The following is an 18589-nucleotide window of genomic DNA, read 5'->3' on the forward strand; positions in this document are numbered from 1 at the left end:
TAATTCCTTTATTCTTGTGTTTGTGAAGAATTTACTCCAGCAGGTTGCTTCCAAAGATCTGCTTACAAATGTTCAACAGCTGTTGGTAGTGACTCCACCCATTTTAAGTTCTGGGATGTTTATAATGGTGGTTCGCATGTTTTCTCTGATGTGTTCCAACTGTCCAACTTTAGCTGTTCAACTTATGAAACAAAGTAAGTGCAATTTTACTGTTCTACTTTAAGCAGGAAAAGTTGGTTCTTCATTAATATGTAAAGTCAACATAAGCCGAGCAAATAGAAGAGATTACTAATATCATAGGCGCTGGATAGTAAAGAAAAGTGTTAATATGTAATAAATTTGTGTTGGGACGGTATGTTAATGTTTCTAACATACTCCTTTTAAAGTATAAATTAAATGTTTGCCCTTGGTGTTTCTAGGGCTAACAATACAAAGTCATTAATTTCTATGCAATGTTTGTCATGTAACCATCCTTGATTAGGAGAATTCTGAGTTTTATGTTAACCAATAACCAGCTGTCTCAGCTTACATAGGTTGCTTTTTCTGCCCATGTTAGATTTTCTAGCAGTTTTTCTGATTCCACAATGCTTTCTTCCCTCAGAAAGTAGGAATGTATTTATAATGATGAATACCTCTGATGTTTGCTAATTTGTTATTTCTAAACGTTTTCAAATGTAGACCTTTCAGATTTAGAAAGGTCTTTCTAAACCTTTACACAGTGTATGGGAAATAAAATTGTATCGCACTGCTCTTGTAGTTGACCATTCCTCTCTCAATCCTTAGACTTAACAAGTTGATGTCAGAGAATGATGGGGCACCAAACAACATCTATACATTATAATTTTGTTTTTTCTTTTTAACTTTTTGTAGAAACAAGGTCTCACTGTATTGCCTAGGGTGTTCTTGAAGTCCTGGGCTCAAGCCTTCCTTCCGCTTTGGCCTCCCAAAGTACCAGGATTATAGGCATGAGCCATCACACCTGGATGTTACGATTGCTTCTAGTATTGATCACTTTTGTGTAGAATACCTTTAATTGTGCGTAATTTCATAGCCATAATTCTAATCTCTATGGATGTTACCCTGGGAGTCAGTGATGATATTAACTGATAAAATCATCTTTGGTCCCACTCTGTCTGAGTGGTCCCATACTGTCTGAGACAGTATATTTAGCAGTATAATATTTTCGTTTTAGGGAAGCTCAGTTTTATATTTAGTTGCTCTTCTTGTGAATTAACACATTGGCACATAACTTTGTAGAAAAATAATGTTGTTGAGGTGGCTAGTTGGAAAGATTCTCCATAAAGCATAGAGTCTTTTCCAAACTTGGTGTTCCAGGCAACCCTATTTTGAGTGGTCTTGAAGAAAGTGCTCTTTTCCTAAATACGACTGGGAAAGGTTCAACTCTTCTTGAGTATCCACAATTCATTTTACTTACTAAAGTCCCTAGGAGTTCTTTGAACCTTGTTTATCCCAACATTTCCTGAATCATTGAGAGAGATTATTTCTTGTTAATGTACATTTTGTTATAGCACATCCCTAAATACTATTTTGGAAAATTGCTGCCTGCCTTTTGTTTAACTTTTTTTTTTCTTTTAGTATATTTTCACCTCTTTTGCATGCTCCAGGCAGTTTACCACATGTTTGTCATATGGAGGTCACCATAGTTGCTTACTGTAATAACCCTGTAAAAGGAAATGTGGACCTCTTCTATTTGTCTCTATTTTGTTGTCATCCCTTGACTTCTAAAAAAATAAAATCCTTATAATGCAGCATACCATGTATTCAGACTTCTCTATGAAGTTGCAAAACCGCAATTTAAAAAAAATCTTAACCACTAATTGTGAAATTCTGTGTGGCAGGCAATTCACTATCCACATCTCTCTGCCCAAATCATTAATGAATATTTTTCTTGATTATAGAACTTACTGATTATTGGCAAAATATTCTAATAAAATGTCTATGTATATTTTGCATATGTATAATATTTACAGGAACACACACAAAATCAGCAAAGACCCCGCTGTGTCTTTAGGTTTCAGCTTTCCTTAGGTTTAGACTGACTAAACTGTAGAGAGTGAGAGTTCCTTCCACTCACGGTGTCAGCACGTCTGAGTGGTTATCATTGCAGAGTCCTCCAGAAATTGATGTCTTCTGGCAATGGAAACTTACAGTAGAGAATGCCTGCCTGATCCTTGTATCAAGTTTGCATGTAATCAGTGTCACTTAGGTAGCGGTTTTCCTGATCACAATACAATAAGATTCAGATACTTTTAATTGTTACATTTTATACTATAGGCCACACATTTTCAGTGTATTTGAATTGAAGACAAATACATGAATATATTTGATTTGTGGTATGTTGAATGCATTTTTGTGCAAAATACTGTGCTTCTCAAGGAAAGAAATAAAGGGTTCCTGAAGTCTTAGGGTTAAGAAGGAATTGTGATGAGGCACCCAGCTAGGTTTGGACTAAAGAATGAAGTCTCCAGAAAGAGATTGTTAAAATCTACACGAATTTCTTTTTACGTCTTTATTACAGCACTTTTGCATTTTTTACATTAATTTCTGCATTATGTTGCTTTATAAGAAAATAATTCTGATTATTTTCCCCCCTTGGGTAATATTTGCCCTTGCATGAGGTACTATAACTAGTTTAATAGGCTTTTGTTTTTTGTTGTTGGTTTTTACAGACATTGCAGAAACGCTTCACTTTCTCCTGTGTGGTGCCTCCAATGGAAGTTGTCAGGAACAGATTGATCTTGTTCCACGAAGTCCTCAAGAACTGTATGAACTGACATCTCTGATTTGGTAAAGATTGGGCTAAATATCACTTTGGGAGGCTGAGGCGGGTGAATCACAAGGTCAGGAGTTCGAGATCAGCCTGGCCAACATGATGAAAACCCGTCTCTAATAAAAATACAAAAAATTAGCTGGGCGTAGTGGTGAGCACCTGTAATCCCAGCCGCTTGGGAGGCCAAGGTAGGAGAATTGCTTGAACGTGGGAGGCGGAGGTTGCAGTGAACCGAGATCGTGCTACCGCCCTTCAGCCTGGGCGACAGAGTGAGACTTCGTCTCCAAAAAAAAAAAAAGATGGGGCTAACTATAACTTGTAGTTTGTGTGAGATGATTTTTCTTTATAGACCTAACGTTTACTAATATTTCATAAAGTTACTAAAATTATTGTACTTTTTGTTTTCAGTGAACTTATGCCATGTTTACCAAAAGAAGGCATTTTTGCAGTTGATACCATGTTGAAGAAGGGAAATGCACAGAACACAGATGGTGCGATATGGCAGTGGCGTGACGATCGGGGCCTCTGGCATCCATATAACAGGATTGACAGCCGGATCATTGAGGTAGTAGTTTCATCGTACCGTTTAAATATGTCTATTTTGTTGGAGAGTGGGTGTAGGGATGGAATGGGGAGGTGGATATGTGTATTTGAATGTGCTTGATTTTGAATTAACTCAAGATTCTCTTGTTTTGTCTCCTGAGAACAAGGTCCTCATTTCTGTTCAGGTCAGAAAACATCATGTTCTAGTCCTGCTTCTGCTGCTAACTACCTGATTGACTTGGAGCAAGTAATTTAAGTTTGTTGTTCCATAGTTTCCTCATTTCTGAAAGGAAACATTGGAAGACTTAGGCTGTAGGTTCTAAAACGTGTCTATCTTCTATCAGAAAGCAATGTCCCATGAGCAAAGATTTACATACAAATAGTTCCCTCTCAATATTTTTTAAGAGCAAAAACGTGGAAACAAATGAAATAGCTAGTTCCGGGTAAATAATAAGTAAATTGTGATACACATAGGCTTGTATGTTATCCAGATATTATTGGGACAAATTTTAATGATATAAAATCAAATATGAATGGAAAACACAATATACAGTATTATGTGCATCTTTTTGGAATTCAGCAAAATAAGTGAAAATATGAATAATACAAAGGGGAGGAATATACCAAAATGTTGACAGTGATTTTGTGTGACAGTTTTATGTGATTTTTCTTTTTACTTCCTTATATATTGTTTGCACTGAAATATTTTTTAAAACTAAATTAGCATAATATTTGCTCCAGCTTAGGAGGTGTTGGTCACTGTGTTATTTGTGATGCCATGCATAATTTACTATTTTCAATACATGAGACACCTGTAAGAATTTATGTCTTTTCTAATTTCAACCTTTGATTTTTGAATTTTTTTTAGAACATCACACATTTTGAATAGACAGTCTTCTTTAAAGGTGCCTTCTAGTTCGTTTCTAAAAGGATTTTAGAAAATGTTTAAACCAATGACATCATAAAATCAAGAGTTTTAAAAATAAATCCAGTTTCAGAGCCAACTTTTATGAGAAAATTGACTTTGACTGGTGTTTTGTGCAGCATTATATATAAGCAATATATAAGCAGGCCAATCCTGCTAATAGCGGTCCTGGTCTCTAACTCTAAGTCATCTTCTTTTTAGCATTTTCCTGATGCCTCATTTGCTTCCAGATCGGCCTCACTATTAGCTTCCTGGATCGCCTTCACTATTAGCTTCCTGATCGCCTTCACTATTAGCTCCTGATCGCTTCACTATTAGCTTACCTGATCGCCGTTCACCTATTAGCTTCCTGGTCGCCTTCATTATTAGCTTCCTGGATCGCCCTTCACTATTAGCTTCCTGATCGCTTCACTATTAGCTTCCTGATCGCCTTCACTATTTGCTTCTTGATCGCCTTCAATATTACGTTCTGATCGCTTTCACTATTAGCTTCCTGATCGCTATCACTTTTAGCTTTCCTGATCGCCTTTCACTATTAGCTTCTGGATCGCCTTCACTATTTAGCTTCCTGATGCTTCACTATTGCTTCCTATCGCCTTCCTATTAGCCTTCACTGATCGCCTTACTATTAGCTTCCTGATCGCCTTCACTATTATGCTTCCTGATGCCCCTTCCACTATTGCTTCCTGATCGCCTTCACTATTGCTTCTGATCGCCTTCACTATCTAGCTTCCTGATCGCTTCATATTAGCTTCCTGATGCCCTCACTATTAGCTTCCTGATCGCCTTCACTATTAGCTTCCTGATCGCCTTCACTATTAGCTTTACTCTCTCACATGTACTGAGCATCTTGTCTTCCATTCAGCCTAGGAGTTCCATAGATTGGATTCTGTAATGAGAATATTTTGTCACTTCTGTAGTCTCTTTAAAATCAAACTTGTGCTCATTGAACTGTCTCAAATATGTTCTGTATACCACACGCAACCTTGGCAATGAATCTGTTTCAGTTGTGTCCCTTTCAGTCTTTAAGTTGTCTTTGTTTCATGAGGACAATTTTATAGGATCATTTTGTTTAAGGGAGGATTTTGGTAGGTTGCTAAGAATTCATCGTGTAAATAACGTTTTTAATCTAAGAATACCAAGATTTATGGATAACTGATTTTTTTATAAACAGTGTCTCAAAAGCATTCTTAATACAAATGGTGTCTTCTTTGTGTCAGTGATGCTACATAGGTGGATCTTTCATCAAGATTTTACCTGCATTTTGTTTAAGGGTCCCTTATAAGGCTTGAGGCATGTAACCTGTGTCTAATTAAAAATGATTTGGTGAATGAATGAGTTTTGTCATATCTACACTATTAAATTTTCCATCTTCTGTTAACTTCACCATCTAAGGCCTGATGAAATAAATATGTAAGATAGCATATTTGGAGGGTCCCCACTGTGTCTTAAGGTAATAGATTTCTCAGTGTTTATATTCAAAGTTTCTCTCTCTTTGCTCTCAGGCAGCCCATCAGGTCGGTGAGGATGAGATAAGCTTGTCCACTCTGGGACGAGTTTATACTATTGATTTTAATTCTATGCAGCAAATCAATGAGGACACGGGAACAGCACGTGCCATTCAGAGAAAACCTAACCCCTTAGCCAATAGTAACACTAGTAAGTACATTCTGAGTTAAAATAGCACTATACTATTGTGCAATATTTTGTGTTTGCATAATAATAATTGGTTCATTAAGTATCTTTTTAAGCTTAAGACAATTGCATAACAATAATTTGGTTTTGGATTTCTTAAATCATGTGCAGTAATGGATGAGTGAGCCAGTATTAACTGGTATCTTTTCCACAGTTTGTCTACTTACCTGATGTCCTGAGACTCGAGTTAGAATTCGCTCATGCAGATTTTTATCTGATCCTGTTACTACTGTTATACCTTTAGGTCCATTGACTAGTTCTTTCCAACCTTGTATTTTGTACCTTCCTGCCAAAATTATCTGAACTAATTAAAGACAGATAATCGTGATTAAAAAACAAAACAAAACCAGGTTTCTGACATTTATCTCTCCCCTCGGGGATTTAGTTCATTGCTTTTACAGCTGTAGTCTAGAGAACAGTGGTCCAGAAATGTGTTTTTTTTTTTTTTTTTGGAAAAGGGCAAGATAGTGCTGGGTGTGGTGGCTCACACCTGTAATCCCAGCACTTTGGGAGGCCGAGGAGGGTGGATCACAAGGTCAGGAGACTGAGACCATCCTGGCTAACATGGTGAAACCCCATCTCTACTAAAAATACAAAAAATTAGCCGAATATGGTGGCGGGTGCCTGTAGTCCCAGCTACTTGGGAGGCTGAGGCAGAGGAATGGTGTGAACCTGGGAGGCGGAGCTTGCAGTGAGCCGAGATCCCGCCACTGCATTCCATCCTGGACGACAGAGTGAGACTCTGTCTCAATAAATTAATTAAATAAGAAAAAGAAAAGGGCCAGATAGCAAATAATGTTAAGTGTTGCAGGTTATATAGTCTATACTCACCACCACTGCCATTGTAGCCTTCAGTTAACCATATACAATATGTAAACAAATGTACATGGCTGCGTTCTAATAAAATTATATTTACAAAAACTGGTGGTAGACTGGATTCGGCTTAACAGACCGTACTTTGTCAACCCCTTGTGTGTAACTTACTGTTTATCAGTTATCTTTTCCTTACACTTTATGTCAGTCACTAAGCAAAGTGGCAGAATTACCTTTTTTATCCATTTTACAAAGCTTTTAGTGAAATACCATGTATTTCTAGAACTCTTGTTTCTTACCACTGGTTTAGTTGGTTAGGACTGGATTTCCCTATTGTTTCATTGAATATATATCAGTAAAATAAAGAGGTACAGTGTGGTGATGAATTGTTACTTTCAGCTGGTCCAAATGGATCACTGGTTTTCTAGACAGCTGAATTTTGTCTGTCTTAATGTTGCCTTTAGCATCTTTGTAAATCCTAGTTGATCATATCAAAGAAGTTCATGTGTTTTATAATGAAAAAGTTTTCATAGCATTTCAAGAATTACATTGACTTGAGTATTTTATATTGTTTATTGTGTTTCTGAAGTCTGTCACTTCAGGATTGCATTTTTGTTGTTTTTTTTTTTTTTAATATAATAGGTGGATATTCAGAGTCAAAGAAGGATGATGCTCGAGCACAGCTTATGAAAGAGGATCCAGAACTGGCTAAGTCTTTTATTAAGACATTATTTGGTGTTCTTTATGAAGTGTATAGTTCCTCAGCAGGACCTGCGGTCAGACATAAGTGCCTTAGAGCAATTCTTAGGATAATTTATTTTGCGGATGCTGAACTTCTGAAGGATGTTCTGAAAAATCATGCTGTTTCAAGGTGTGTTAATGAAAATAGTAGAAACATTTTACAAATTCAGATCTCTGCAAGTAATTTCAGAAACCTCTAAAGTAATAATAGAAAAAATATGCACAAAAGTTTGTTTGGAGTATCTTGAGCTCTTTTTTGTCTAATGTCTATTCATATTCACATACAGCTTTTATAAAATATAAAAGTTGAGCATTTAAGAAAAATATTTAAATGTTAATAGAATGGTTTCACAATGAAAATGCTTTGCTCTCAATTTAAAGTAGTATGGCCAAAAATAATCATCAAATTCAGGCGGAGTTTTATATACAAATGCTTTCTTTTTTTAGTCACATTGCTTCCATGCTGTCAAGCCAAGACCTGAAGATAGTAGTGGGAGCACTTCAGATGGCAGAAATCTTAATGCAGAAGTTACCTGATATTTTTAGTGTTTACTTCAGAAGAGAAGGTAATGTCATATAAATTAATAGTCATTTAGTCTAGATAGTACTTCAATAGAAATAAAGTTTTAATCTGTTGAACAAAAACTGATAGCTTTTCAATTTAAAAATGACATTTAAAGCTCTGTTAGCTTACAGCTCGGAGTACAGAGAATGTGTCTTTTATGCTGAGCGTAGTGGCTCACGCCTGTAATCCCAGCACTTTGGGAGGCCCAGGCAGGTGGATCACTTGACGTCAGGGGTTGGATACCAGCCTGGCCAACATGGTGAAACCCCGTCTTTACTAAAAATACAAAAATTAGCCAGGTGTGGTGGTGCACACCTGGGCTGATGTCAGCTCCTTGCCTCAAGCAATCCTACTGCCTCATCATGGGATTGCAGTTTGTTTTTTAATAAGAGTCTGATAGAATGATAGAAGCCGTGGACTCTTCCCCAGAAAACTGTGAATGTGTGCTCATTCACTCACATTAAATTTATCCACATATTTACATATAGTTTATACTAGCTGATAATCAGACACACACATTGGTATACATTTTGATAGTTCTTTGTCACGCTCCTTCATACGTACTCTCCTATGATTCCAGGACAGATAGGAACCCCTGCCTCACAAGTTAATGTTTAGCTCTCTTTACACACCTTCAAGGATGTGATAGTTCCCACCCTTCATAGCTGTTTTCTTTTTTTTGGTGACAGTGTTAATGTGATCTTGTCTTTTTGTAGCACTGGAAGTTAACTGATAATTCTAGGTCTTTTTCATCCCTTCTGGCTATCACACCACAGGGTGTGCACTGTATTTCTGTAATTGATTATTGTTTTTATAATGAGTATTTTGAACTCTGAGTAGGACTTTATGACCCTATTAAGTTTCATATAATCTGGTTTTGAAGATTAGAAGACATTCAATATAAGTATTTTTCTTTAACCTTTAGTTTTTATACTTTTTTCTGATTGAAGTCAAGTTGAAAACTCTGACTCCTAATTTCTTTTACCTATTTGCCAGTTATGTTTTAGTCTTTTTGTGTATTATGTCAGTGTTGGTATTTAGGGATTTTGTAGTGGTGGGGAGAAGGTTCTATTCCTGATTACAACTGACTCCCTTTCATCTCTGTTATTATGAAGGTGTAATGCATCAAGTAAAACACTTAGCAGAATCCGAGTCTTTGTTGACAAGTCCACCAAAGGCATGTACGAATGGGTCAGGATCCTTGGGATCCACAACTTCAGTCAGCAGTGGGACGGCTACAGCTGCCACTCATGCTGCAGCTGATTTGGGATCACCCAGCTTGCAGCACAGCAGAGATGATTCTTTAGATCTCAGCCCTCAAGGGTAAGTAAGAATTGTGTTGTGTTTTTTATTTCTTTGCTGTTAGTGCTTTTTTTGGTACCTAAGAATCATACAGGGAGTAAAATGGTAACATTAGCATATCTATCTATATATATATATATAGTGTATTTTTCCATCTGTGTTTTGTTAATGAGAATGGGAAGAAAAGTTTTATTGGAAACCTATATTGGGCTGTGTTTAGGAACTGTAAGAGATTAGTTTTATTCCCATTGACATACAAGGAAACTAAAGTTCAGAGACATTTGTGACTTGCACAGTGTTACAACACTTATGTTACTTGTAGGATCTAATGTTGTGGGATTTGAATTCTGGTTTCTGATTTCATAATCTTGGGACTTTTTTGTGCTGCTGCATACATACGACCTTAGAGACATCCAGATATTGATACAGTTAAAAATACTGAAAATTAGAAGTCTTAGAATTAAGGCCAAAAAATACTGCTTTCAGGTTTATCTTTAATTGGCAACTGGGAGTAAATACTTTGCTAATTTTAATAAGGGAAAATGGGAGTTCTTAAATTTTCTACTCCGACTCATTTATCAGCTTTTAATCTTCGTTATACCATGCTACTAAGAATGTTTCCAAACTTTCCATTGGTTTCCGTTTTGTTGTGTTAGAAACAAACCACAGTCTAAAAGTGTTTTTATTTTCTTCTATTAGAAGCTTAATATTACTAGATGAGTGGTACATGATGAACCAAAATCAGTTCTGAAATTGAGAATGTATTCACTGCAGTACTCCTTTTGGCTTCTTTTAAGCTGAAAAGTAGATCATGCTAAAATATAGTAATAATAAGTGGGGTCCAAACATTTAGTCTTATAATCTGCAGGGTAGCATTGTCCTGTGCAGGCAGCCAACTCAGGTAGGAGAGAGGATGAGGGGAATTGGTGCCACCTGGTGGCAGTTTTCTATTCTAGCTTAAATATGAATGTTGGCAGTTTCAAGACTTGTGGCCGACTGAACTTCTGGCACAGTGGGTATTATTTTAGGAAACTGCTGAGTTTAACTGGTACCCATGTTATTTGACCAGTCTGAGGAGATTGGACTTGGAGAGTTCTGGGGACTCTTGTACTTCCCTGATTCTACAGGGAAGTACAAGAGTACTACAAGCTTTTGGCTGCCATTTTCCTTTCCAGCCTTGCTCTCTCTTTTACTTCCTTCCCAGCCCCATTCCTACCCACTAGCTGCTGCAGTAACATAAGTTATTGCAGGGTTTTACTATAATGTAGGCATGGTGCCTGAGACATCATAGATACTCAGTAAATTACAGGGGATGATACAGTTCAGACAATTGCAATATTTCTTTCCCTTTAAAATTTTTTTACTTTCTCCCTGAGACATGGCACGGGGTCTTGCTCTGTTTCTCACTCTAACCTGGAACTCCTGGGCTCAAATGAGCCTCCCCACCTTGGCCTCCGAAGTAACTGGGACTATAGGCATGTGCTAGCATGCCCAGCTCAAATGCAGTGTTTCCGAGCCATTTTAATTTAAGGAGTTGGAATTGATTTTAGAGTCTAACAGTTGATTATGCCAAGGAAAGAGAAAATAACTTTTTTCTTAAAATATTTTTACACGGTTTTAAATAGTTTTAAGTGGTTCCATATTACAGCATGGTTGCAAATGAAAAATTCATATTTTTTTAAATGGAAATTATTTACATTTCTCATCCTTTGAAAGTTTATTTTCCTGATTGTCAAGCATATTCGAGCACATTATTAAGTATATTCCATAGAAATGTCAGGTGTTGGAAATGTTCCAGGTTTTTTTTTTTTTTTCCAGATTTTCCAGTTTTATTTGGGCCACAGACCAACTAAACCATATTTTTCAGTCTTTTCATCTTACTTAGCTTTGTTAATCTAAAAATTTATTGCTGTTACAAACTATTTCTAGTGTCGTTAGAACAGGCTACAGGTGTTTAAATGATTCTAATTCAGAATAAATTACTCGCACTACTCACTAGATTTGTATATAGGTTTTAAAAACCATACTAAAATGTTTTATAAACACATTTATTTAGTATGTTATTTCCATTGTCACACTGAAATTACTTTCAGTAGTATATTAGAGGCAGGGGGGTATTTTGACAACATGAACACCAAGTGTCACGTATATGTTACTCGTGGCCATTTTGGTTAGGGGAAAAGGTATGGTATGCAGATTTAACATTCTTTTTCAGGTTGGTGATTACCCATTTATTTTTATTCTGCTCCTTTGTGTTGCATATTTGTTTTATGTACTTACATACTACCATTTAAAGTTGAACAACATAGAAAATTGATCAGTCGTCTTATTTGGCTCTGTGTTTCATAGTTGAATATAAACAGCTAGTTATTTTCTGAATAATCATTTCCTGTGTCTGCACACCTCTAGAACATGACTGGCACAGAATTGGCATTAAACAATCACTAAACAAGAACATACCTTGTTATGACAGTATTTTATAACTCACTGTTTCTGCCATTTTAGCTTGCTTTTTCGGTGAGTAAAGATATAAAACAGTGGTAATTACTAAACTTATCTCATATTTTCGCATGTGATAGTCGATTAAGTGATGTTCTAAAGAGAAAACGACTGCCAAAACGAGGGCCAAGAAGGCCAAAGTACTCACCTCCAAGAGATGATGACAAAGTAGACAATCAAGGTAACCCCTTTGATGAAACTATGGGGAGGTAAAGGGGAGGGTGGTAGCAGGTGCAGAAATGTTTACTTCATTAAAACTGCCAGTAGCTCTTGAAGTATGCCTAAGTTTCCTGAGGACTAAGTGTTCTTAGTTCTTTTAGTTTATTAATCTGTTAAGACTGTGAATCTTAAAATCAGTTGTTTTCATGACTTAAACTAAAATGACTTAACTGTAGTTCTTTTTTCTTTTCATAGCTAAAAGCCCCACCACTACTCAGTCACCTAAATCTTCTTTCCTGGCAAGCTTGAATCCAAAAACATGGGGAAGGTTAAGTGCACAGTCCAATAGCAACAACATTGAGCCAGCACGGACTGCAGGAGGTAGTGGCCTTGCCAGGGCTGCCTCAAAGGATACCATCTCCAATAATAGGTGAAGGGGGGGGGGAATTTTATGTTGCTTCTATTCCCATATTAGAAAAACTTAACATTATTTCAGCCAGTACATTTATTGTATGGAGATGATACATAGACATAACACTTTAATTTGTTCTTAGAAGCATAGTTCAAGAATTAGGTAGGTTCTCAGTTTATGAACCCTGCATCTGGCTTTGTCCTAAGTTCTAGTCATGTGCTTTGAAACTCCTTCCAGCATACCTAACTGAAAGTCTCATATGTTCAAAACCAAGTTGTGTTCCTTGGGGAACCTCTTTCTCAGTTTTGTTCCAGACAAGGAAAAGCTGACATTTTCTGTCCACACTCTTCACATTCATTTATGATAAAATTTCTACCCATTACAATGGAATGTAAATTTAGGGGAACCTTTTTTTTTTTTTTTTTTTTTTTTTTTTTTGTAAATAAAAGACCTTGGGACTCGTTTTATTTTTGGGTATCTGCATGTAGCATACCAAACATGATTACTTCCCTCTGCAGGTTAAAATTTTAAAAGGACCAAAGTATTGAGAAAATAAACATGCTGTCTCTGGTTTGTTGGTTGTTTATCTGGAAATTTCAGTGTAATAAAAATAATGAAGTGAATGAATGATGAGCTGTCAGCATTTTGTAAATTTAAGCAGCTGGGTCTTGTTTGGCCATAAGCTTTTACATCCTTAATAGAGTGTGTGTTCTGGTTTCTGTAAATCCTGACTCAGCTCTCCAGGAAACGCAAGGATAATGCCATATGTATGTACTTTAGAAAATAAAGTTACTTAGGAAAGGGTTATATTGCACAGGGTTCAAAAATTAGTACACTTTGTTTACAATTCATGGTAAGTAACCTGCAGTGTATTTAGTTTTTAAACAGTTCTCCATCATAGCCCATTTTCAAAGTGAAAGTTAATTTGGTGTGGATTCCGGATTATTAATCTCTAAGCAGTAGACCAGAAAGCGCATTTTAAATTGTAGCAGCTATTTACGTTGATCGAAGTTATATCCTTTCTACATACACTGCGGACTTCTATAATCTCCTTTCTAGTACACTGGTGATGTTAATATCTCCTTTTCTACATACACTGGGACTTCTAATATCTCCTTCTACATACACTGGGACTTAATATTCTCCTTATCTACTACACTGCGGACTTTATATCTCCTTTCTACATAACACTGGGACTTTAATTATTCTTTCTACATAACCTGGGCATTAATATCTCCTTTCTACATACACTGGGACTTCTAATATCCTTTTTGTTTCTTGTAGAGTTAAAGGTTGGATTAAGGAGCAGGCACATAAATTTGTCGAACGTTATTTCAGTTCTGAGAATATGGATGGAAGCAACCCTGCCTTGAATGTCCTTCAGAGACTTTGTGCTGCAACCGAACAACTCAACCTCCAGGTGCTGTGGCCAGTGCGTTTTGCTGCTCTATTTCAGTCTCTTCCCAGCATCTCCTGCTACTCTTTTCCTTCGTGACTCTCTAGCTTCCTGTGGATTTAGCTATCATACGTCGACTCTTACCTTATATATACCCTTGGTGCTGGCATTTCTTTTACTTATCCCTTGACTATCAGGATTCATCAGTCTGTCTTAAATGTACTAGAAACCTCATCTTTGACTTTCTTCCTTCACATTTCATAATTCTTGACAGATGAAGAAACTTCAGAAATGTCCCCATAGGCACATCTGTTTTCTAAGTCATCCTCAACTATAGGTATAGATGATAGGCCTTCCTTAGACCCTCTCTCCACATGGGGTCTCAAGAGTGGCAGGAGAGGCTAGAGGTTTACTAGCAAGTGTTTTATGTTTCTTCTGGTTCTCAGTTTTGTTTTCTTTGTTGTTGTTGTTGTTGTTTTTGATGTACCTTGAGCAGTTTTGGTTGTATGTTTTCCAAGAAATTGTTCATTTTGCTGAGACCTTAAATGTGTTAATTTAAAGCCACACCTTGTATTCTTGATTCCTCTTTTCATTCTAGTGTTATAGCCCCTTATTCTTCAGTTTTGTGTTCTCATCCTTTAGAAATACTTTTTTAAAGAAAACTACATTGGTTGAATGGAAAGATTTTCTTCTTATGTTATGGATTCCTGGTTTTCCTCATGAAATATTTAGTGTGTATGTGTGTGTTTAAAATCATAATTTCCAAGGATTTACTAAGACTGTACCACTCCTTTTTTTTTTTAAAGGACGTTGAGAATATATTCAGTTCCTTTTGAGGATATGTGAGTTGTGTATTTTTTAAGTACTGCTTAAATCAATATAGAAATACTTTTCCTAACTCTTTCAGGTGGATGGTGGAGCTGAGTGCCTTGTAGAAATCCGTAGCATAGTCTCAGAGTCAGATGTTTCATCATTTGAAATCCAACATAGTGGATTTGTGAAGCAGCTGTTGCTTTATTTGACGTCTAAAAGTGAAAAGGATGCTGTGAGCAGAGAGATCAGATTAAAGAGATTTCTTCATGTATTTTTTTCTTCTCCAGTAAGTTATCTAATAATGCCTGTATGTCTTACAAGAATCAGTATTCACTAATGCATGTATTTTAATCTCAGTAATAATTTCCAGCTGGTCTGGGTCAAGACATTGAGGGAAAACTTCTAGGTTTTTACACAGTTGGAATCTTTCAACTTCTATATATCTCAAAGTAAATAGTAAAAACAATGAAATGGGGATTTAACACAGCCCATGTCACTATTTCTATGGTTGACGTATCTTGAGTCTTTTTTGCTTGCAAGATGAACCATTAGTAGTAGTCTCTCACCTGTGAATGTATTTTACTTGCAATATTTGTTTTTAAATGTATTAAAGTTTGTATTAGTTCCTTTTAGGGAAATAGATGTCTATAATAAGATAGAGGAGATATATTTTCCTGTTTTGTACATAAAATACAGTTGTAACAGTTCCCATCAAGGGTGCTTGATGACCATTTATGTCACCATTTATAATGTGGATTACAAAGCCAGGAGCCACAGAGTGGCTCCCCTTCCTTCACTCTTAAGTGGGCAATCCTTGGATACTATTGACATATCAAGAGGGTAATCCTTGGATACTATTGACAGCATTCTCCTTGTTTTACAGTGGCTTAAGGAGAAGGCATCACTTGGGCCGTTTCCCTCTGGATTATCTACGTAATAGCGCTTAGGATAGCTCTCCTATGTGTTAACATTATTTCACCATGCGCTTGCTGTGTTCAGAGGCATTTGAGCATTGCTTGTATTTTAACTTGTGGGTCCACCTAAAGCAGAGTTAGTATTTATTGTTGATTCGTTAGAAGCGTGACAGTATTATGTATAGTTTTACACTATACTTTAGATTATTTGCAATCTCTTATCTGAAACCCCTGGAGATGGGTGGGTTTCAAGGGTCCTACAGTATATAGTACATTAAAATTTCCAGCAGTTTCTGAGTAGCACTCTATATCATATGCATTAAATATTTTTATAGCATAACATGAATATTCTTACTAAAATCAGATAAATAAAGACTGTAAATAGCCTCATGTCTGTTTGGATCAGATTTTGCCACCAAGTGACTTGTGCTTTCAGAGCCTTTGGATGTAGGGATTGTGAATACAGGATTGTAGACTGTACAAAACGATTGTCTTTATTGAAATAATTGATGTGGTAACGTCGTTCAAACCAAATCTGCAATAAAAGATAAAGATGAATAGATGAATTACTCTTTTTTATAAAGCTGCTTATTAAATCTTCTCTTTGAGGAGAGTTTTGTTTTGAAAAGGCCTTGTTTAACCTGTTTGTTTATTTATAACTTTAGCTTCCTGGAGAAGAGCCCATTGGAAGAGTGGAACCAGTGGGTAATGCACCTTTGTTGGCATTAGTCCACAAGATGAACAACTGCCTCAGCCAGATGGAACAATTTCCAGTCAAAGTACATGATTTCCCTAGTGGAAATGGGACAGGAGGCAGGTAAGGACCATTGCCTGGCTATACCCTTGCCACTGGAATTTGGTACTTAATTTCACTGAGGTAAGATGGCAAGAGGTCTGGTAAAGTCTTGATCAGCCCAGAAAACATTCAGCTGTAATGATGAAAGAAATTAAGTACTCTGAAGAATGAATCAAATGCTTTTTTGTCTTTAAAATTATACCATGTGCCTTAAACAGGATGCTTTATAAATATATAATCCAGTGATTGTATTTGTAACTTGTAATAGGCTTAGTTTTCCTTAAATTGATACACTTCAACATACAAAATTTCCTTAAGAACTTTGTGTTTAACTTCAATAGGGGTAAAACATTTTCTGTGGATGTGAATAACGTTTACGTTTTGAGCAGTATGATTTGTATGTAATATAAGTGGTTATAACTTTGTATTTTGATGGGTTCAAACATTTTACTAGTTTAATAAATATATATTTTTTTAATGTAGTTTTAAGGACTCTTGAGGTACTACAGGAAAGAATTGTTCTATGTTGTGGAATGTTACAAGTTTCATGAAATATTTTGGCTGGAAGCCTAGAAAATAGGAAATTTGGTATTTGTTTGTTTATTTATTTATTTATTCATTCATTCATTCATTCATGACAGAGTCTTACTCTGTTGCCCAAGCCAGAGTACACTAGTGTGAACATGGCTCACTGCAGCCTTGACCTCCTGGGCTGAAGAGATCTTTCTGCCTCAGCCTCCCATGTAGCTGGGGCCACAGGAGTGTCCCACCATGTTCCACTAATTTTTTTATTTTTTGTAGAAACGGGGTCTCACTTTGTTGCCCAGGCTGGTCTTGAACTCTTGGGCCCAAGTGATCCTCCTGCCTTGACCTCCCAAAGTGCTGGGATTACAGGCCTGAGCCACCACAGTCAGCCCAGTTTGGTTTTTAAATCCACATTTTGATGTTTTAAAAACATTTTAAAAATTTTGATTGAATTAAGAACAATATGCATTGTTGAGTGATAAGGCAATCACATCATGGACTAGGGTTTCTTTTCGGCTTTGAAAATTAATGTGGCGTGTGTTACTCAGTTTCGATCATTATGCTTTCCTGGAGGAGTTCATGAAATAAGGGGGCATTTTCCCCTGTGCTTGAGAAAATCATGAAGCTTTTATTTTGTCCAAATTTATATAGACTATGTTTGCATATGTATATATTCATAAAATGGAATATTCTTCTCCACATCCCTATGTGTATGCTTTATGTGCAGGAGGGTCCAATCTTTTGGCTTCCCTGGGCCATATTGGAAGATGAATTGTCTTGGGCCACATTAAATACACCAACACTAAAGTTAGTTGATGAGCTTAAAAAAACGAAAGCAAAAATACTCGTGTTTAAAGGAAGTTTAGGAATTTGTGTTGGCCTGTATTGAAAGCAGTCTGGGCTGCATGTGGCCTGTGGGCCTCAGGTTGGACAAGCTTGCTTTGTGGAATCATACAGATAATCACAGTCTAAGTTTGTATCTGACTCCTGCCAGAGCTTTTCTGAAATGAGCAATTAAACATCATGACCAGGTTTCAATTGCTGTAGCTATTAAACTGCTTCATTCAAAACTGTTGTAGCAAAGTAAATTTTAAAGATTAGTTTTAAACTAATTTTGTAGCTGAAATCTTTGAAATAAATTTGCTTTTTTTTTTTTTGCTTTTTTAAAATGTAATTCAGTAGGAATGGGCAAAATATTCTTATGTAGAAAATTTTTTTCTAAATAACTTGAATTATTGGCTTTAACATTTCCAGAACTGGTAAGTAAATGATTAGTACTAGTGTGTCTTAGCAGTTTGTATTAACTTGCCTTTATTTGAATTAATGTATATTAAATGTGAAAATAATAGACTAACTTTTTTTTCACAAATTATCTTGAGCTTTTCTCTCAACAGAGGATCACAGGCTTTAAAATTTTTCAACACACATCAATTAAAATGCCAGTTACAAAGACATCCAGACTGTGCAAATGTGAAGCAGTGGAAGGGTGGACCTGTCAAGATCGACCCTCTGGCTTTGGTACAAGCCATCGAGAGATACCTTGTAGTTAGAGGTACTTTCCATTTATTTGTTTTGTGTGTTATATATGTATATTTGGGAGAAATTTACATTAAGAGATATATACGTTATTTCTCTGTTGAATGTTGTTTCTGTTAAAACCTAGATGGCAGGAACTTACATTCCTGTCATTTCTTTTCTAC

The 18589-nt window shown here is 36.3% G+C and overlaps 1 protein-coding gene across 1 annotated transcript in view; it reads left to right on the forward strand.

Moving 5' to 3' along the window:
• Nucleotides 1-18589, forward strand: part of TRIP12 (thyroid hormone receptor interactor 12) — a 155802-nt gene that overhangs the window by 109475 nt on the left and 27738 nt on the right. The window contains exons 15-27 of the mRNA XM_017895324.1: nt 29-194; nt 2691-2808; nt 3200-3356; nt 5846-5918; nt 7410-7638; nt 7956-8074; nt 9189-9396; nt 11955-12055; nt 12289-12463; nt 13730-13865; nt 14749-14940; nt 16234-16385; nt 18269-18441. Of these exons, the coding sequence (XP_017750813.1) occupies nt 29-194; nt 2691-2808; nt 3200-3356; nt 5846-5918; nt 7410-7638; nt 7956-8074; nt 9189-9396; nt 11955-12055; nt 12289-12463; nt 13730-13865; nt 14749-14940; nt 16234-16385; nt 18269-18441 (1999 nt within the window). The remainder of the gene's footprint in view (nt 1-28; nt 195-2690; nt 2809-3199; nt 3357-5845; nt 5919-7409; nt 7639-7955; nt 8075-9188; nt 9397-11954; nt 12056-12288; nt 12464-13729; nt 13866-14748; nt 14941-16233; nt 16386-18268; nt 18442-18589) is intronic.

This window comes from Rhinopithecus bieti, unplaced genomic scaffold, assembly GCF_001698545.2.
Source record: "Rhinopithecus bieti isolate Rb0 unplaced genomic scaffold, ASM169854v2 scaffold_24306, whole genome shotgun sequence".
In the NCBI taxonomy this organism is placed as follows: Eukaryota; Metazoa; Chordata; class Mammalia; order Primates; family Cercopithecidae; genus Rhinopithecus; species Rhinopithecus bieti.